Below are 21,322 nucleotides of genomic sequence, written 5' to 3'. Positions count from 1 at the left end.
AAGATTTCTTTTCACTTTGAACTCAATCACCGGATTTCAGATATGCTTAAAATATTACATATAAACCGGAGGGATGAAATAAACAACGTTCCTGAGATCTGTGCTGTTGTTTGTGTGTAACTGCAAATATACGCGGGATTTCGAGCGGTGAAAAACAGCAGTCGCCACTACTTCCTGTTCTTGACACGCCGACACTCCCATGGAGCTTCGCGTTCCTGAAATCTAAAATTCATCCAAACCACCGCGCGAGTCCCGTGAAGTGCGTGTCATTCGAGGTCACACTTTATGCGCATGCGTACAACATCATCGAAACGTTGCGTTCACACCTTGTTGGCGCATTTGATATTGGAATGTGAACGAGTACAAAAAAAATCAGGTATATATTTTTTTAAAAAATCCGAATTAGACATCCTGCCCGGCAGTGTGAACGTATGAGTTGATGTTGTCTGTTGATATTGGAATGTGAACGAGTACAAAAAAAATCAGGTATATATATATGTATATATATATATTTTTTAAATCCGAATTGGACATCCTGCCCGGTAGTGTGAACGTATGAGTTGATGTTGTCTGCAGCGTTCTACGATGACATCCAAAAAGAAAGACGCGTTCTCTTTAAAGGCGCTCATTGTCAAACACTGCATGTGCAGACAGACTACCGAATGGGGCCTCCCATTTTTACAATCAGCGCACTGTTCCTGCTTTTGTGTGTGTATGTGACCTGAATATGCGCTATACAACGCCAACGAAGAAGTAGTTTTAAGACACTCACTTCAGAATTGACCCGCTCTCTCACCTTGACTTGTGATGGCTCACCGTCTGTTTGAAGCCAAAGATCATGCCGCCTCCTATTGGAAATATAGGATTTCGCCATCGGATCAATTGATTCAGCGTGTGCTGGAATTTGTGAAAAAGCAGGTAGGAGGTCAGCCTCCGAATATGCTGTCAAAGAGCTATTCATGAGTTGTGTGGTGTACTGCGCTTCAAACGGAGTCGCCATCGGATCAATTGATTCAGCGTGTGCTGGAATTTGTGAAAAAGCAGGTAGGAGGTCAGTCTGCGAGTATGCTGTCAAAGAGCTCTTCAGCTCATGATGACACGTGTACTTTGTAGATTGCAGTTGTGTGGTGTACTGCGCTTCAAACGTAATTACACGCATGTTCACGCTGGAAGCAAGCGCGCATTTCATTCCGTTTCCCTCGAGCAGCATTTACAAGTAATAAAGAGCTTTTCGCTTTCCAGGAATGGTTGAGCTGTCAAATATAGCAAGTAAACTATAGCGAGAAGATTAAGGGGGGGGGGGGGGGGGGGGGGGGGGGGGGGCGATTGAGCGGCCCACATGCGTCCAACTATTATACCATCCACAGTCAGGGTTTCATGACATAAAATTCACACATATCCAAGAACAATGCCCATCACATTCACAATCCTGCTTGTATAATGAATGTGTGTGTGTGTGTGTGTGTGTGTGTGTGTGTGTGTGTGTGTGTGTGTGTGTGTGTGTGTGTGTGCAATATGTATTTTATGGAAAGAGGGCAAAAAGAAAAGTAGGCCACTTATGAAATTTTCCACTAGGACTTTACATAACTTATTTGGGTTTTTAAGCCTCACTGATACCGCAATGTTAAACACTGAGAATGAGGAAAGTCAAAGAAGAACTTCTAATTTTCATTTATTCCTTCCAGAATATTAGGGGAGCTCTATTTTAATCAACTAGCTATCGATTGTGGCTATTCACATTTGGGAATGTTTACAGTGCTCCTCGTGTATTTAATATTCCAATAGTTTCTCCTCTCACTCTTCTGTAATTGAACCCGGTCACAGCCGTGAACGAGGCGCATTTAACAGCCTCAGCAACAGCCGAGCCCCGGTCAAAGTGCTGCTTTTTTTTCCTTTTCTTTTGATAAGCGCAATTATTAGCTAACCAAACAAAGGGTTTTTTTTTCCAGAAAGCGCAATTATCGGCAAAGCAAACAAAGGATTCCTAGGACTCAAATTCTCAAATTACCAAGACAAGAACCAGTTTATGACTCCCATCCCTCCCCACAATCCTAATGAGGTGCTTAAGAAAATACTGCACGAGGATGGATGTCCTCCAGTATTCTGGATATTAAAAAGTGCTTTTTTTGTTGTTTTTTTGTGGACAATTCCACCTTTAGACAGTGCGTGGCTGAGGAGCTACCGTTTGCCGACAGCTCAGTGGACCTGATAACAGCCATGTCCGCCTTCCACTGGTTTGACAGAGCACGCTTTCTGCAGGAAGCCTACAGGGTCCTGAAGCCTCGTGGCTGCTTGGCTCTGCTCAACTACACCCTCGATATGGAACTGGCCTACCCGGGTTGCTGCCAACAGTCACTCAACCAAGTGTGCAAAGAGGTGCTCACAGTTTGTAAAGGACGACTATTGGGGCATTTTCACAACTCAGAACAATTCCAAGGTGTCTTGATAAAAGATATCAGAGATTCATCCATCAAAATACAGAGGATAAAGAATAGCAGTAGACGTTTATAAATATATATATTTATAATTTTTTTTTTTTTTTACAGGCTTTATGTCACCTCTGTGAATTCTAATTGTGCTTTTATTTTGGTCATTTTCAGTTCTATGCTGCTTTGCATCCTTACCGTAGTACGATTCTTGGTCCAAAATCTATTGAGTTATACCGAGAAGCCTACAATTCCATCCCCTATGCTGACAAAGAGTGGTGAGTGCTCAGCAACTTGGGTTAGGCTTCGGCTCCTCGCGATCCAGAGCACAATAAGTGGTGTCGAAATTGGATGAATGAAGAGCTGTTTCACCGTTCCTACTGCAGGAATGAGGGGATGTGGGTGAAGAAGTCCATGCCCCTGAGCAGCTACATGGGCTTTGTGGAATCGTTCTCCAGCTATCAGGCTCTGCTGAGGGAAGACCCCCAGAAGGCCAACAGGCTCTCACAGGACATTTGTCAAAGGTATTCTGGCTTGATTTTGACCACTCACAGCACCCCTACTTGCCTTTTTGCCTCCAACATGATCATGAAATTGGCTAATCATTAAATTAGCCAAAATGTAACACCGCAGACACATTTTCAGAAAGGTGCAACTGACAAGCTACTTGTTTGCTAACCCCCAACTGCTTGTACACAAGCCACGAAAAAGTCAATTTTCAATAATATGTCCTCTGGAAGTCAAAGAATCTGACCACGATGTAAAACGGGATGTTGCCGAGTCATGACGACAGAGTCAGACTGAGTGATTTTGTTTTTCTTTTTCCTGACTTCCTCACTACAGGTTGATGTCTGTCATGAAGGTGACCTCTGCAGAGACAGAAGTGGTGCTGAGTGTCAAGTATTTCTACCTGCTGGCGAGCAAAAACGGCTCTGATGACGCCTAAAAAAAAGGAGAAATGGCCTGTATTGCACCCCTACCTAGAAAGTTGTCACTTTTAGGACCCTGTTATTTTGGCAAATAAATGAATTCATACATCTCTAATTGTGGTCTTTGGTAGTGTTGACATCTCTCGTTCTTTATAAGCACATAGAGCCTGTTGATATTCATCTCAGTAAAACAGAATGCCATGGATTTTTTTTAATTTCAGTAGTTCTTGAGCCCCGCCGGTGTATTACAATCAGATTCAGAAAGGAGTAAAAAGTTCGAGCACAATATTGTGAATGAACCGTTTCATCGTCCTCAAACCGCCGCTAGAGGGCGACATTATATTATTTTCCTCACTTGGCGTCCAACATTTGTGGGGGACAATACGTTAACGGGTTAAAAAAAAATAAATACAGTAATGATGAACCGAGTTTGCTGTGGAACAGCCCCGGAGCCTTGACATAACGATTGCTGGATGTAAAATCTGTCATAGTTCGTACATATCATCAAATATTAATTGAATATTGGACCTAGGTGTATGCATGTATGTCTTATTTTTTCAACAAAAAGGGAAAAAGTAATCCGCATCTTAGTCGTAAACAACAACGAAAAACATGTATTGACTTGTTAAGAAACAAACCATGATATAAGCAATGTCAATAAAAGCTTGCCAACCAAAGCGGAATTGTGCGCTTGCTTGCGTTACAAGCGCTACGTCACGCGGTAGGGAATTCAACTAAATATAAAAAACCTAAACGTCACGCCACCGCGTTTGGAGAAAAGCACCGTTCAAACTCAACGAGCCGCGCGCGTCACCTTTAATAGCTTTTGTCACGTCGGTGGCACAACACGCGCCCCTGTGATCCAAAGAATGGATGACGGCGTCGAGTTGGGCCGAATAATATAAAAGAAAGAGTTTCTCTCCAGACAAAAAGTTGTGTGCGCGAGCATCTTCAACGTTTAATCGATCTTCCCCAAGTGTTGCTGAATCAGGTAAGCACACGACGCACTTTGGTATCAAAATGAGCATTTCACATGGAAATACGTGATACGTATTTCATAATTTCCATATCACTTGATGGAATAAAGCATTCTGGTGACTCTCAGTTGTTAAAAGTTGACCGCTCGTGAAAGCACAACCATCTCAAACTGACAAAAATGGTCAAAAATGATGTTTATCACATTGCATGTGATTATTTTTCACACTAATTAATAAAATGACATGACATACACATTCAGAACGTGTAAAAGAAAAAGCGATATGTTTCCTGTTGAGGTCATTCATGTTCGCCTTTAAAATGTTCAACTACATTCTTGACTGGAGCACAAATCAGTAGTATGAAAGCTGATCCTCATTATTTTTACGGAATTAGTTGGCCAAGACATTTTCTATTTTGTGGAGAAAAGGTTGTGACATCATAAAAAAAAATAATACAAAACTTTGCTTTGTGACTTCATCACTTTGGATCCAAAAGGCCATGATGCATATTATGGGAGTGACTATAGCAAGTGTCATTTGGCCTTGAAGCCCAACTTAACATTTCACGATAGGTGCAAAGCCCACCAAAATTTTTTTTTTTATATAATTAGGTGCATCTTACTTTGAATTTGACATTTTGGCTGCCCCATAGTGACTTTTGGTTTTGTCCATCCAGGAGACTTTTTCCGGCTCGATTTCTGTGTTGCCTGTAGAAAACCTGTCACATCCGCTAATGTTCTTATTTGGTGCTAACATGGTTCCTTCAGTGGATTTGTGTGCTTGTTTATTTTTTAGTTTTTAGGATTTGGTTCAAAAGTGTGTGACTTATTTGCTTTACTGCTAATGCATTTGTTGTATTAATGGTAAATGCATATTGTTGAGATTCACTGCTAAAATTAAATGATTTGGTGCTACAATAGGTCCCTTAGCAGATGTGTTTTGTGGTTTTGTTGTGATGCAACACGAAAATTGACTCTCAGCACCTTTTCAGTTTTGTTGCGCTGCGTTGTCATGTCCACATTGAGTTTCCCTCGTACTGTAAAGAGAGTTTTGCCACTTTTAGGAAGGGGCACGATGAATGTGCTCACTTCAGTTAAGTATTCGTGCGACTCGGGAGTTGATGGAAAGAAGTGCTGTTGCGCAGGAAGGTTAGCTAAACTCCCAAAACGGACAGACACGTCTGCTCTCGGATGCTTATGTGTTACTGGCGATCTGTTTTAGCTGTGAAGGGATGGCCAATCGCAAGCAGAGGGGGCTGACGGCCACGGACGAGTTCCCGGATCTCAGTCAGCATAAGAACCACATGGCCAAGTTCCTGACTCAGGACATGTACGCCACGATGAAGGAGAGGTCGACTCGCAGCGGCTTCACCATTGACGGCGTCATTCAGACCGGTGTGGACAATCCTGGTACGGTAACAGCGTGCCTCAGTTCGACCTGCATTGCCACGCGGTTCTTTTGATGACTCTCGGGTGTCACGCGGTGTCAATGTGGACAGGCCACCCCTACATCATGACCGTGGGCTGCGTGGCGGGAGACGAGGAGTCCTACGAGGTCTACAAAGAGCTTTTTGACCTCGTGATTGAGGATAGGCACGGCGGATACAAGGCCACAGACACGCACAAGACTGACCTCAATCCAGGGAATCTGGTGGTAAGCGTCTGGAGATTTACATTGAGTCTTTGGTGTTTTTTTTTCATCCCATTTTCAACTGGCAAGTGAAACAGATCAGTCACTCTTTGTGGCTTTATGGTTTTCTGATTTTCCCGGTTGTGGCGGTGTAGTTTTTAGGTATTCAAGACCCGAACAGGACACAGTATAGGAAATGGATGGATGGATTTTTTTCGACTGCCTGTTGAAAATGAAAACCAATGATACACTGATGATTTGCCACTTAGAAAGAATCCAAAGTAGCCCTTTCTCCCCCGCTTCGTTTAGGGCGGCGACGACCTGGACCCCAACTACGTTCTTAGCTCCCGTGTCCGAACAGGCCGCAGCATCCGCGGCTTCTGCCTGCCGCCACACTGCACCAGAGGAGAGAGGCGCGCTTTGGAGAAGCTCTCCATCGAAGGTAAAGGAAAATGCTTTGAGTGGGAGGGTGGGAATTTGTCCACAAACATATTTCTTTCTCTGCCTTTTAGCTCTGGGCTCTCTGACCGGAGACCTTACTGGCACGTACTACGCCTTGAAGAACATGTCGGAGGAGGAGCAGCAGCAGCTGATCGACGACCACTTCCTGTTTGACAAACCCGTGTCCCCTCTGCTGCTGGCCTCCAGGATGGCCCGCGACTGGCCCGACGGCAGAGGCATCTGGTGAGGAAGCGCCTATTGAACCTCAATACCCATAAGACTTCAGAAAGGTCATGCGGGCCTCTCAAAGCAGGAGAGGGAAGTATAGGAATTGAGATTTTTTGAAATGTACTTCTCCGCTGAGTTCAATGAAATATCTGTACTTCCAAGTCATTTTGCCACCTGCGTTCCAAAGGCACAACGAGAGCAAGACCTTCCTGGTGTGGGTGAACGAGGAGGACCATCTGCGCGTCATCTCAATGCAGAAAGGAGGCAACATAAAGGAAGTGTTCACCCGCTTCTGCACTGGACTGGCAGAGGTGGGTTGAAAGGTTTTCCTCACCAGTGGCTCCCAAACTGGAAAAGAGACGCATTAAAGTGCAACACTTTAGTCAGGCAGATGACTTCTTAAAAATCGCAAACTTTTTAATTCCCAGTTATTCTACAAACTACTGTTTTGTTTTCAACTTCGTGGGGAAAAAACCCCATTGTAGCTTTGTGATAATTTCCTCAAAAATTGGCAACTTTTTAGATGTGCTTGTTTGAGATTCCTTGGACTCACTGGCAGGGAACCCTTGTTTTAAATGGTCAGAAATTTCACCACGTGGCAGAAGAAATCTCACCACCTGTGGGAGATCAGAGCCAGCAGCAGCTGATCGACGACCACTTCCTGTTTGACAAACCCGTGTCCCCTCTGCTGCTGGCCTCCAGGATGGCCCGCGACTGGCCCGACGGCAGAGGCATCTGGTGAGGAAGCGCCTATTGAACCTCAATACCCATAAGACTTCAGAAAGGTCATGCGGGCCTCTCAAAGCAGGAGAGGGAAGTATAGGAATTGAGATTTTTTGAAATGTACTTCTCCGCTGAGTTCAATGAAATATCTGTACTTCCAAGTCATTTTGCCACCTGCGTTCCAAAGGCACAACGAGAGCAAGACCTTCCTGGTGTGGGTGAACGAGGAGGACCATCTGCGCGTCATCTCAATGCAGAAAGGAGGCAACATAAAGGAAGTGTTCACCCGCTTCTGCACTGGACTGGCAGAGGTGGGTTGAAAGGTTTTCCTCACCAGTGGCTCCCAAACTGGAAAAGAGACGCATTAAAGTGCAACACTTTAGTCAGGCAGATGACTTCTTAAAAATCGCAAACTTTTTAATTCCCAGTTATTCTACAAACTACTGTTTTGTTTTCAACTTCGTGGGGAAAAAAACCCCCATTGTAGCTTTGTGATAATTTCCACAAAAATAGGCAACTTTTTAGATGTGCTTGTTTGAGATTCCCTGGACTCACTGGCAGGGAACCCTGGTTTTAAATGGTCAGAAATTTCACCACATGGCAGAAGAAATCTCACTACCTGTGGGAGATCAGAGTCGGGATAATCGATTGAAATATTCTCACCACCTGCAGATCGAAGCCAGATTCAAGGAGAAAGGCCGCGTCTTCATGTGGAACGAGCATCTGGGCTACATCCTGACCTGCCCCTCCAACCTGGGCACCGGCCTGCGTGCCGGCGTACACGTAAAGCTGCCAAACCTGGCCAAGCACACCGATTTTGAGGAGATTCTCAAGAGGCTGCGTCTCCAAAAACGCGGAACTGGTACTGGCAAACCGACCTAGCTTTGGTTCAATTCTTGTGCTTTCATGAGTACTCGACCTGGTTTGTCAATCAGGTGGCGTGGACACCGATGCTGTGGATGGAGTGTTTGACATCTCCAACGCGGACAGACTGGGATTCTCCGAGGTGGAGCTTGTGCAGATGGTGGTGGATGGCGTCAAGCTGCTGGTGGACATGGAGAAGAATTTGGAGAAGGAGGAGGCCATTGATGATCTGATGCCCAACCAGAAGTAGAACCCTCCGCTCCCTCCCAAATCTTTTCTGTCCCCCATTTCCTATGATTACTATCCTGTATGCAGTTTCTGCTCATATGTACTGCTAAATAATGTGCGTAAGGTTGGGATGGACTTCAAATAAAGTAATGATGAAAACTTTACATTGTCTCATGTGAGTGATTAAACATTTTCACTGAAGCTAATGTAGACCGGAGTAATGCGGAGTAAGCATTCCAATGCACAAAACTAAAATGCAGAGTATTTTGCTCATCCTATTGAGTAATTCAGTTTGCTAACACGCATTGTAATGCAGAAATCTTAAAAGATGCTCTTTTACTGGATAATTCACAAAACTTTATTCCCCCCAAAAACGAAAGCTCCCCCACTCCTAAAGCTAACATAACAGTATCATTAAAGCTAAGCGGAGTCAGCACAAAATGTTCCAAAGAAGTTAAAGCTTATACATACTCGTAATGCACTAAACATTCCCCCCCCCAAAAAAAAGCTTTACATAAAAGCTAACGTGCAAACTAATACAATAGTTCTGGATTTTGACAAAGCGAACATGCAACGTAAGACTCCCAAAATGGGTTGTACACAAAAACAACTTAGGGATGCACCGTATTTTTTTTTCAAAGTCAAAATGCATCTTACAACCAGGGAATTGTAAATATTGTTTAATTCTGTTACCTGCAGGAATGCTACACTGGCGGTTAGGATTGCAATGATTATTCACAAATTGAAATGTTGGCCTATGTGATCAAACAAGATGGAAGTCAAAAATGGATCTGAATTAATAAAGATGCTATTATGGAGTTGTTAATCTGATCAATCCGCTCTTGACAAGTGTAAAGTTTACACTATTGATCGGGGAAATGATTTAAAAACGCTCGCGTGCGCAACGAGAATAACACGTTCCGCTGCCTTTTCTACCCGGACACAGATGTTGTGCGGACGTCCTCGCACTTCCGCTCCGCATGATACCGGAGAGAAGTTCTGACAGCTGAGGCTCCCCTCAGTTCATTCCAACCCCCGGCTTCCCCAAAATCACATTCTATCTTCATTTACAGTCGTCAGTGCCTTAATTAATCACCGAGGGGAGTTTCGGCGAGCGGAGGGCGTCCGATTATGGTGTAGCACAGACCGCTAGCTCCCAGATTACAGGTAAACAACGTCCGGATAACACACAAGCTAATTCGGCGATCTGGATAGTTTTGAACATCACTTAAAAACTTGCCTCGGGACGAATTCAAGTACATGTTTTCGTGCTCGCACTGTCTTCTTTTATATGATGAGCCATTATCCAGCGAGACACGATTATGGGCTGCCGAAGTCATCTCCGCTAGTTGTGGTAACGACATAGTTATTATTAGTTATATTTGATGTAGTGACAAAACAGTCAACCACATCGCCTATTTATGAACCGCTGATAACATCAAGCTAGTTAAAATACTGCAAATTATCAATAGAAAGTCTTTGGACAGAGAAAGACTCAAGATCAAAACTGATTTAATCGCGCTGGGAAATCTACGTGGAAGATTTCATTAATCCGACGTAGACGTAACCCGGTCGTGTATGTAAAGCGGAATACCGATTAATTTTCTATGATGACACGGGAGTGAACTCATAACTTACTCAATAGTCGAATGAAAAAAAACCCACAACATTTCTAGGCCTTTAACATCAAATAATGAATGAAATGAAGATTGTAAACAAAAGTTCCTGCACATTTTATTGCTTTACAAACACTTTAGTGCAAGTTTGATAACGCGCTGTTCATCAAGCCCAAAACGCAAACCTTGGACTTCCAAATCACATCTCATCGGGTATTAAATTTGAGCATTTGTTCAGGTTCAGGGGGTGACTCTGCTGTGTATCAGTTTGCATGTTATCCTCGTACTTGTGTTAAGTTTTCTCCAGGTACTTCCTTCCTTCGGTTGTGATGCATGTGAACAACCCTAAAATAAACAGATGAATGCGTCATAACACTATGAACAATGCAAATCCAGTTTTTATTCATTAACTAGTTCAACTCACCAATACCGTCACTATACACAGCGGCAATTATGTCATAATATAACCAGAAAGTACAATAGTGCTCCGAGGGCAACCACAGGTGACCAAGGGTTAGACACCCTGATTCAAAGGATACAAACCGATGATGATGTGTGTGTCATTGACACTGCGGCAGGAAGTTTGAGTCGTGGGGCAACGTGCGGGGGTGGGGCAGAGCACAGCAGGGCTGCAGGAGCCATGCTCACGCTGTCCAGCAAGCTGAAGAGGAATGACGGCGGACAGACGGGCCGGGCCGGCGGGGTCTCCGACGCCACTCACAGGGTCTCCATTCGGGACCGTCTCCTTACCAAAGGTTTGCATTTTCCAGTCCAAACACATTCACATGCACTTGTCGTCAACCCAATTTCTACTGCGCTGACTCTTGACTGTTGTCTCCCTACAGAAGTTGCCGAACTTGAAGCCAATCTTCCTAGTAAGTTAAGATGTGATTTTCGCCATTGTTGTGCTTTCATGTCGGTAACATGTCTTCTATGTCTTCAACACGCTTCATCATTTTTTTTTCCCCCTCAAGATGTCAGTCTTGAGTAGAGCTTCATTCATGTTTCTTTAGGGCTCGATTGCCACCGCAGGTCCAAGTGTCAGACCTGTAATCCGATCTGGCTATTTTCGTGTACGTTTCAAGCGACGCTTATCTGATACGGCTGGGTTTATAGTCAAGCAACACACGACAATCTGTATGACACCCAAATTGCACTTAAATAACTCCCCAACCATCAACGCTGCATAGTGACAAATGCTGAGTCTTGTTTGATTGGCCACTTCAACCCGAGTCTAAGGCACGAAAGAAATTTGAAAATTTGAGGAAGGGTTCCGCAGAATTGAGCTTTTTTTTTTATTTTTTTTTTTAAATTCCGATTGGCTGACAAATTTCAGCTTTAAATATTCCCCAATTGCTTGTGAAGGCCAAACTTCAATGGGTCAAATTGATCAGGATGTTTGAAATGTAGCCACTTGCCCTAAAAACGTCACGTGACGAGCGCAAATGGAGGATTATTGGTGAGAAGAGCAGTTTGTATGGTTCCACTCAGGAGTCACTTCTGTTTTTGGTTTAGCAACTCCAATATCGGACGCTGAAAGGAAATGAGACATGCTCTCTAGTTTCAAGCTAACTGTTGTCGTGTTTATTTTTCCATTTTTATTTGGTAAATGGGCGTTCATGTGAATATTTCAAGCGCCAAAATTGCTCGTGCCCCAGCTTGTATTTGTGTAGTGAATGTCCCTAAACAGCAGGGGGTGGTGTGTAGCTGGTTTGAAACGTAAGTTGCCTTTTCAAAAGGGACACGTTCACATTTACTCGTCTAGTCTTCAGTCTGTGTTTGCAAAAGATGACATTTCAACATTTCCTTCACGTCCAACACAGCATTTGTTTCTTTCTTATTCCAGGTACATGCAAAGCCAATTTCCCCGATGAGAACAAGCTGCACCATTTTCAGCTAGCAGTGTCTCCTGGTAAGCCAATAACATTCAGCGCCCTCATTCCTGCTGGTCACGGATAAATTCACGTTTGGGTCTTGTTAATCCCGCCCCACCCCCCCAAAAAAACACATTGGTGAATTTACAAGTCAATTTTTTTTTGACCACTTGGCCAATGTTGTTTATTGTGAACTGCTCCATTCGTGGCTGCGGTCGGCCGGGCGGCAAGGGGGACGTCCACTTGTTCACTGTCCTCCAATGACCCGCTTTCCGCCAACAGCTCGGCTCAGCGGGCCATTGTGTGTGTGTGTGCGTGTGATTGTTTTTTTTTAAGGCCATGCACGTATGTTTTCAAGTGTTCAGACGAAGTTTGTTTAGCCTCTGCGGACGGGTTGGCCGCGCTCTCTCAGCATGTTTCCCAGCTGCAGCGTGCTCGAGGTCAAACGAACTGAATGTGGTGGTGTGCTCACAGCATCACCCAGTTCATGCTCTCCTTTGCATGTTCTTGCCACTGTTGGGATGTTTTCGACTGCCCATCAATCTTACAACAAATCATTCTTTTTCGACAACTGATCATGGTCATCGGTCCTGATATGCACGAGCAAAAATCGGAGAACTCCCCATAAAGTTGGATGTCAGCCCGATTCCGGTGCCCAAGTCATGTTGCAGACACGCACCTGTCAGCTGTTCAAAAGTATGAAAAAAAAAAAGTCCAAACGATGTCCCCGTCAAGGATGTCGATATTTTCTCACTGCAAAATGGGTCATGAGCAAGCGACACAATAAGGTTTCCCCCAAAGCAGTGCTGGCGCGCGCGTGAGGCCTCTCGATGAGTCATCTGTCTCCCTGTCGCACCGATCGTCGGTGCACCTCCAGCTTAGTTTCACAAAAGCCTCTGTAAGCAAAATCTTTGCTGAAGAGCAAAGATCAGCACATTGTAAGGGCTGTTGTCATTTTTCTTAAGTGAATCCGATAAGAAGCCTGAATTTCAAAGAGGAAAACTAGCTCGGCTGTTCAAAACGAAGGTCTTGCGCACCCCCCGTATAATTTCTTGCAAATTACAATGAAGCTTTGCCCCTTTGCTCTCATTCACCCATATGCTGTTGAAACCGCGCGGCCACAAACTGCACACCGGGGAAAAGATGCAGTCGCGACTGAATGAACGAGGACGTCTTGATCAAACGGCTCTTGTGAATATCGAAATGAATGTGCTCGTTGACCGTCTGAGTCAACGGTGCTTCGCAGCTGTGACCAGACTGCACGAGTCAGCACTCTTGGTCATTTTTTTCCCCCCTGCCAGTTACGTGTAATGAAGTTGAGCCTCTTTAAACACAAACCTCATCTGTCTATTTCCACGAGGTGTGCATCAGTGACCACAAGGGCGCAGTAACGGTCTGTCTTTTTTTTTTTTTTTTTTTTGACAAAGCCATTCAAATGAGCTTTCTCCTCGTGAACACCAAAACACATGTAGTGTTACCTTCAGGGAATTAAACTGTCAGTCGCTGGCATTAAGTGATTCCGGTTCTTGCCTGTCTTAGAATAAGTCACACCTGAGTTCGGTTATGCTTTGAAATATTTGTGTGCGTTGAGGCGCAAGTCCTCGCTCGTTGCTTCAGTCAGTGTGCTGCAGACACAAATGATTTATTTATGAGCTCTGAATGCAGCAATTAGTCCAGCCAAACTCTCTTGTGTCGTTTCTTTCTTTTTTTGAACCTGTTTGAAAAAGTTTGAAACGCTTCACTTTTGATGTTGCCGGTTTTCGTCCCATCCTCCTTTGTCGCTGTATGTGTCAAACCAAATATGATCCGCGGCACAATAAACACAAACATAATTAAATGGCACTTTTGATAGCTGCTTTTATTGCGTTTCCTCATATGTTTAAAAAAAAAAAAAGCCCGTTCGAGTTTCACATTGGTGCACGGTTGACGTGGGGGTTCGTCCATCCGCCTCACGTGCATATAAAACTGAAGTGAACGTAATTGCAAGAAGTCGGCCAAATAGCGAGCGCCAGCCGCCTCGAGGAACGCTTCCTTGTTGCTTCGTACGTACATAAAAGATTCAAAGCCCCTCCAGCCAAGTCGCGTCATTTCGTCTGGTTGGCTTGGCTTGCTCATGCGGCTTTTAAGCTTCGAAGCCTGTTTGAGTTTTGAAGCTCGGTTCCTCATTCAAATGAGCTTGGCTAGTTTCAACTGCATTTTTAAAATTTTTTTAACGGTTGGAGAGAATCCCAAACCAATTTCTGCAAATGCTGTTCAAGAATCCTCTGAACAACCATTCCATACTCATATTGTCACCTGTGGACGATGTAAATAAAGTCTTGAATCAACTTGCAATGCGGCCCCAAATGTGGATCACCACTGGAATAAACGGCGTGTTGTGCTTTTTTTTTCTCTTTTCGCCAGTCACCTTGTGCTGCTTCCTGTCACCACACCAAGAAATCTTGTTCACTTGAATAGTCGGCCTCCCTTGAAAGTCACATTCTGTCCTTTTTTGCAGTGGATTGTTTAGTCATTTGGTAGAGACGGGTAAAGGCAGACTTGCGCCCCAAACGCGTGCGTGTGTCTCACTGCTGTTTATTTCCGATGCCGTGATTTGTCCCTCCTCCTTCCTTCCAGATGAAGGTTACTACCAAAGTGGCAGGTTTCAGTTTGAAATCAACGTGCCCGAAGCCTACAACATGGTGGTGAGTGGCTCGAACACTTTCCGACCTTGTAATGAAGTCATCTCGCCCGCGAGCTTCTGTGTTTGTCTGTGTTCGGCTGCAATCGCATTCTAGGTTTGCTTTCTTTTCTTCCAATCAGTTGGTGGGTCGGGATAGATAAACACGGCCTTATCGTTTTTCATCCCGTGAGGGAAAATGAGATTGCCGCAGTAGTACCGTACTATTCACAATTACACCCAAACAACAGATTGGGAAAAAAAAAAACGTCCAAAGTAGCATTTGAGAGACGGAAGGAAGAAAAGGAGACTGTTTTTTCCACGCGCTTTTGAGGACTTGAGCCAAATATTGTGCCAGGATGAGGAGCAAATTAAGAGTAAATTTGAAAATATGCCGCATCTGCGTTTTTTTTGTCTCCAGCCTCCAAAAGTGCGATGTCTGACCAGAATATGGCATCCAAATATCACAGAGAATGGGGAGATCTGCCTGAGGTATGACATTACAACACCGCACTCACGACTGTGGGATTTTATTTGCACCGCATTAATTCGACATGCTGTGGGAAGAAGACCAGAAAGAAGCATCATCAAGGCATGATATGAATTCACTGTTGGGGCTTTCTTGAATTGCTCAAATCAATTAAGCGGCGTTTGAAATGCGTTGTCCTAAATAATCAGTCGCACCTTGTTTCTTTGACTTCAGCCTATTGCGGGAACATTCTATCGATGGCACAGGGTGGGCCCCCACCAGAACCTTGAAGGTAAATTGCAAGATGTTATTTTGAGCCACTCCTGATGAATCCAAGACTCTGGAGACATTCACAAATATAATGGATTTTTTTCTTCTGTAGGACGTGGTCTGGGGATTGAACTCGTTGTTCACCGTAAGTTATTATTTTTCAACCTGAACTATAATTTCACCTAATCACATAATTATTTTTAATCGATGGTGGAAATGGTTTTATTGTTCCAATACTTTTGGAAAGGATTGATAAGGCTTGTTGAATGGTTACATTCTGATACGTGCGAATTCAAGCGGACGACATGCCAGTTGTTCCAATTTTGCGCAAAGCGCCTCATCCGCATGCAAAGCGGCGCACGCTAATGAGGATGATTTCAAAGGTCTCGCCGGGATCAAAAGGTGCGCTCATATTTGTCTCCTCAAAGTCACTTGGATGTTAGTTGATGATTCCAATTTGCCGATTGTGCCGCGGGTTCATCCCGCGAGCACGGTGATCCACACGGTTAACGTTTTAAAAATGTTGATCGGTATGTAGGTCACGTCGGTGATAATTCGTCAAGCTGTAATTGAGTTCCAAAAGAGTCGTTGCTTGTCTCGCTCGGCAGCCGCAATGGAGCCGGCTATCACAACTGACATGGGGGGAAATAATCTTTCCCATTATGGTGGGAAGGGGGAGGGGGGGCGCCTTGAGATGCTTGTGAAATACAAACAAGGAAACAAAATGAGATTTGGCGCTTTTGGCAGCAAGTCCTGGAAGACTGCGAAACTGAAGAGTTTTTCATTGAAATTGACTCCACTTGCCAATTGTGTTCGCCCTGAGAGATGACGACGCCCAATTCCTGTGATGCTCACTCACAACATACATACTATTGGCGCTCTTATCATGCGGATGATTCGCTCTTTTTTTTTTTTTTCTTCTTCTGATGTCACGTCTCATCTCCCGTAGGACTTGTTGAATTTTGATGACCCGTTGAACATTGACGCGGCAGAACATCATTTGAGAGATAAGGTGGGTCTGTGCCATTTCATTCCCCAGAAATGTCCTTGATTGATCTTCACAATTATTGAGTAGCCTTAAGTCATATTCCTTGATGATTCCCGTTTTCACATGCATCTCCTTCCACATCATTCAGCTGATTCACATCATTCCGATGTTATCGTCTTCTAAAAATGAACACCTTGCAGGCTAATATTTTTGTAAAAGTTTCCTCAAACTCAACGTTTTCAACCAAAAAGTCTCCAGCCATTCACCACAGGGACATTCAGCATAACGGATTCGCAAATGGGTCCCACTTGAGATTCAAAACCTTGAGCTTGGCACACTTCCTGCTGTGCCTGTCTTTATTCACGGGGAAAATCGAATAAAAATGAAAGTACCAATTTCTGATGCGGCTGCAGTGTGACTGACTTCTTCTGGACAGTAGTTGTCGCATGCCTTCGCAAGGGGTGTTATGCGTTGGTCGTTAGCTTGCGAGAAAAGCAACCGCGTTATCTGGAGATGTAGGCAGGGAGCGGCCACAGATGGTGTGTTTTTTTTTTTTTTTCTTTCCAAAAGCTCTCGTCCCCGCACTCTCATCTAACTTGGTGCCTGCTGGGAGGAAGGCAAGCTCAACAATTTGCAAGTCTAATCAGCACGAAATGGCACCTCGGGAAATATTTACAATTCTGTGTTTGACTTTTTTCCTTCACTTTTGAGCCTTTTTGCTTTTACGGGCAAAAGGCAAAGGTGAACAACATTTAATGGTACAGGAATCACATGGATCCCAGAGAGCGTATTTTACGCGGATGCAAGTTGGTCAAAAGTGCGCTTTTCAAACGCACCCTCTGGCATTCATTCTGTGAAACCTATGTGCCGCTATTTGGCTGAAAAACCGCAAGCCATGTTCCAAAAGGAGAATGTGTGTGTGGGAAGGAAGAAGAAAAGAGTCTTTTCAAAAAAAAAAAAAAGAATTTTGTTCGGATTGTTTTGCTGACTCAGCAGTTCCAGGTAAAAGCCTCTTTTACTTTTCTGTTGCGGTCCTCTGCAGTCACAACAAATGAAAACACTTCAAATCATCTGAGCGTGAGCCCCCTTGCACGGAGTTACCTCCGATGTGAATTATCTTCCACAGCTCATGAGCGGTGAGCTGTGGGATTGTGCCAGCATTGACTGCCTGATTTTCTTTTGGTTTTTTTTGCACCGCGTCATTCTGGCCTTCACCGTGTTTCTGTCGTCACCGGACTGCGCTTTGCTTCCTTTTCAACACGCAGCAGTTGTTAGAGAAGCAGTTCATCCCCAAAGGCTTTTGTTTATTCCCCCCCATGATGGGAAATCGCTGATAATTAGGGAAGAGGAGTGATAAATGCCTTGCGTGATTGGAGCATTGCCGAAAAGTTTTTAATAGACTGCAGAGTTTCTTCAAGCTAATGAATAGCCAAGTGGAGGTGTTTTTTTTTTTTTAGATCCCCAGGTGGTGTCTCATTAAGCTTTCTTTAAATAATGATCTGTGGGGGTTCTTTTTTTTTTTAATGAACCTAACTTGGATCTTTTTTTCACTGTCGACATCATCGGCTAAAATCCAAACAGACCGAAGAGCCTCTCCGAAGCAATCCCTGTACAGTATATTCTTCTTTTTGCCAAAGGGGCATTGATGAAAATTAGCTCAGCTCTTTGCTCGTTGGAGACCGCTCAATAGTTCCCTCAGGGGGGGATGCCAGGAGTCACCGAGACTGTGGTTGTCTCCCACCCATTCTTGAAAAGGGCCAAAAGCAATTTGATTTTGACGAGATGCCCCACGTCTGGGGACAATCACAACTCCTGTCGCTCCTGCTTAATTTCACCTTTTTTTTTTTCACGGAACGGCTGATGTGAAATGTTGCATTAGGCAGAGTGCAGGGACGTAATATAATTGCGCTCGCCGCTGCAATGATAAATGGGTTACACGTTAATTAGGAATTGTGCAAAACACACAACGAGCTGCTGATTACACAATGTGGGGAGGGACTGGGGGTGCTTGTTTGATTGATGAAGCAGCGTGCTATCAATTGGGTGCAAAAAGAAAAAATGGAAGAAGTTAAACTTTTAAATAGAGGTCAGATGAAACTCGAAGGAATCAGAAGAACAGCTTAATAAGATAGAACGGTCCAATGCAATGAACCGGAGGACGGAGACTGCGGCTGGGCTTTTTTTCAGGCTTTGCTCAGTTTGAATGAACGCTAAACCTGCACGCTTCTGCTGAGCAAAGGTGGTTTGAAATAGTCGTCAATGTAAGAACAAACCCTTCAGGCAGCTGCGAGAAAACAAAACTGAATGTCACCCCAAAAAAAAAAAAGTAACCTGGAACAGCTGAACTTGATTTGGTATTCATGCAAAGCAGTTGGGTGCTGTCACCCATTTGACATGATTATGTTTGAATGCATTTAGTTAATTCTTAACACTTTTTTTTTTACCTTATGGAGGTCACGCTAACGATTATTAATGACGAACGTTGCACAATTATTCAACCTGATGTCATTTTTTTTAGAGGGGTGCGGAAACTTTTTCTGTCCACTGCATGTTGTCTTCAAATGTGTGTGTGTGTGTGTGTGTGTGTGTGTGTGTGTGTGTGCGTGTGCGTGTGCGTGAGATCCCTTTACAAATCCCCGCCGTTGTTGTAGTAACAACATTGCGGCTTTTGTCTGCTTTCAGGAAGATTTTCGGAACAAAGTTCAAGATTACATCAAGCACTACGCCAGATGATAGACGCATCGGGCCGCGGCAAGTTTGCTCGCAAGCTGCTCCACCTTTGCCTCAGCTTTTCTCTCAAGTCCACACTGAATCAGCAGCCGGCCGGTCGTCTTGAACGTCGCGCTCTGCTCACCTTCTCGCAATAAACCTCGACACACGACAGACATGGGAAGCGCACGTTTGAGCAAGGACGCAAAGCACGACGCTTTCATTGTTCTCTCAGAGAGGTCACGTTGACGCGCTCGCCCGGTGGCGCCACTCGCTTGACGCCAAGACAGTAGACGTTACCGTGAGTGACCGGCCGCTATTTTTTTTTTTTTTTTTGAGGGGGGGGGTTGTTTTCAAGTGAGTAAACAAGAGAAGATTTATCTATGTACGTTCTCAGTTCCAGTGCCTGCAGTGTTTGTGTTGGCAGAAAGGAAAAAAAAGAATAAAAAATGCATGCGAGTTGACATGATGTAATCTGAAGATATTTACACACCTTTGTGGACACCTTACGTGCTACACGCGACCTGCCCGCCCGCACCAGACAGCGTTTGAATGATCAGCACCGTAGCGTCCTCATTTGTTGTCTTTCACACGCGCATTTTGATATCCACTTTTTTTTTTATTACCTCAATGTGCAAAATGGGAGACTTTCAACTCTTGTCATTTCCCTTTCTTGTTTTCATGTTTATGTCCCCATGCCTCTCACAATCAGACAAAATGTATCAATGAGGTGAGGCTAAAACACAAGAGCGTACTGAAGTCACTGTTTGGTTGAAAACAGCAAAAATAAATGCGTCTTTTGACCAAGAGCGGAAAGAAAAATTACACGGAGTCCTCCATTTATGAGATTAGGAATCTCATTGTTTTGCATTTCATTTGCATGTTGACAGTTGCCTAAGCAAACACCAACAAAAAAAAATAGACAATGCTTGATTCTAGTTGCCAGCACACACACAAAAACAGTTTTCAGTAAACACATTGGTAAATGTGATTGTTACGTGAACGTTAAAAATGGCTTCAGCAGTTATGCTAAAAGGGGATCAATCAATCAATGGTCTGGTTTTAATGGAAACGTTAGCGTATGTTAATGACTACGACACATTCCAACTTCAGTACAAATTCAAGTTACGCCCAAAGAATGAAACTTGGGTGTAAAGTGAGAACACCCATACTTAGAACAATTCCTTTCGCTTTTATGGGAGGGGTTGACATTGCAGTTCAATGTATACTGAGAATGGGTCTAGAAAAAGAGGACACCCCCGTTAAAACAAATCGTCCCATTTAAGATGACCATGGATAAAATATTGCACTCCTTTCAAAAAGAAACATTGACAATTTTCCACGAAGTCCTGCGACCTTTTGGAGTCGTTTTCCATTGGTCGCCTTTTGTCATGCTGTCGTCAAATTTGAAACCATGTAGCCATTGTATCATGCACATTTTGAACTTATCAAACTTCAAGTTAAATACAACTGAACTGTACTTTGCGCCCATGAACCAGTCGTGGCAAACTTTCCAAACTAGATTGCCAATGCTGTTGTCAGTTTAATTATTTTGAGGACTGGCCTTGGAAACGAGGTTCATCTTTGTTTTTTTTTCCCCTTCATACTTGCACAGGAACATTTTAACAGGGGTGAGTTCACACTCTGCTGGAAAATAAAGCAAAATATGCGTGCTCGTGTGTAGGCGACAATGCTAATGGACAACTTGTTCATTTGCGCAAATGGTGCTTTTTCTTCGCCAAATTGACAAAAGCTCTCAGAACCTGGCCGGTGAAATCCTGAGCACAGAGAGCGTGTGTCACATGCTAAGTATGTGTCGGCAGCAACGTGCCACCGCGCTGTCCTTGACTTTGGAGCGTCAAAGCGCTATTCCTCCCCCTCCAATCCATTATGCTCTGCGTTTACACATCTGCAGAAACGTAGTAGTTGAAAGATGCAAGTTCACCATACGTGTGTGTAGACAGTTTCAGCGTTGGGAGAAGTATGACTTGTTCGCGTGCTGTGTCGCTCCCCTTTATAGTCCACCGCTAACGAGCATTAATGATTGTTTTTGTCACTTAAAGGCAGCGACATAATGGGCACCCCTCGCCGCACCACACACACAATTTTAAACGGTTCCCGAGTGTCCTCAAAATACACAAAGCGAAATTTGCTCTGTGTCACGCTTGTCGAGAATAGCTTTTGTTACCATGGCGACCAGGGGCGGAGCTAAGGCATTGCGACACAAGCAAGAGGTACCCACCGTTGCCAACATTTGCACTGTAACTTATATTGAGCGACTTTTCTGAGCCC

General features: G+C 44.1%; 3 protein-coding genes across 3 annotated transcripts; all 3 read left to right on the top strand.

Annotated features, from left to right (window-relative positions):
* Positions 1–2,073: 2,073 nt before the first annotated feature.
* Positions 2,074–17,852, top strand: LOC109512317 (putative methyltransferase DDB_G0268948). Its single transcript, XM_019863932.1, has 5 exons — positions 2,074–2,376; positions 2,601–2,704; positions 2,813–2,950; positions 3,270–3,374; positions 17,834–17,852. Exons 1-4 carry the CDS (start codon positions 2,089–2,091, stop codon positions 3,370–3,372), a joined length of 633 nt encoding a protein of 210 aa, XP_019719491.1. The 5' UTR covers positions 2,074–2,088; the 3' UTR covers positions 3,373–3,374; positions 17,834–17,852.
* LOC109512315 (creatine kinase, testis isozyme-like) lies at positions 4,168–8,609 on the top strand. The gene is made up of 8 exons (XM_019863931.1): positions 4,168–4,346; positions 5,554–5,741; positions 5,831–5,985; positions 6,271–6,403; positions 6,474–6,645; positions 6,818–6,941; positions 8,026–8,215; positions 8,289–8,609. Exons 2-8 carry the CDS (start codon positions 5,564–5,566, stop codon positions 8,465–8,467), a joined length of 1,131 nt encoding a protein of 376 aa, XP_019719490.1. The 5' UTR covers positions 4,168–4,346; positions 5,554–5,563; the 3' UTR covers positions 8,468–8,609.
* On the top strand, positions 9,389–19,854 carry ube2f (ubiquitin-conjugating enzyme E2F (putative)). The gene is made up of 10 exons (XM_019863933.1): positions 9,389–9,612; positions 10,640–10,816; positions 10,907–10,936; positions 11,908–11,973; positions 14,552–14,619; positions 15,016–15,086; positions 15,298–15,355; positions 15,446–15,478; positions 16,283–16,345; positions 19,004–19,854. Exons 2-10 carry the CDS (start codon positions 10,702–10,704, stop codon positions 19,052–19,054), a joined length of 555 nt encoding a protein of 184 aa, XP_019719492.1. The 5' UTR covers positions 9,389–9,612; positions 10,640–10,701; the 3' UTR covers positions 19,055–19,854.
* Positions 19,855–21,322: the final 1,468 nt, after the last annotated feature.

This window comes from Hippocampus comes, unplaced genomic scaffold (genome assembly GCF_001891065.2).
Source record: "Hippocampus comes isolate QL1 unplaced genomic scaffold, H_comes_QL1_v1.1 scaffold313, whole genome shotgun sequence".
Classification (NCBI taxonomy): domain Eukaryota; kingdom Metazoa; phylum Chordata; class Actinopteri; order Syngnathiformes; family Syngnathidae; genus Hippocampus; species Hippocampus comes.
The sequence above is the reverse complement of the archived record's forward strand: the minus strand, read 5'-3'. Positions and strand labels throughout refer to the sequence as shown.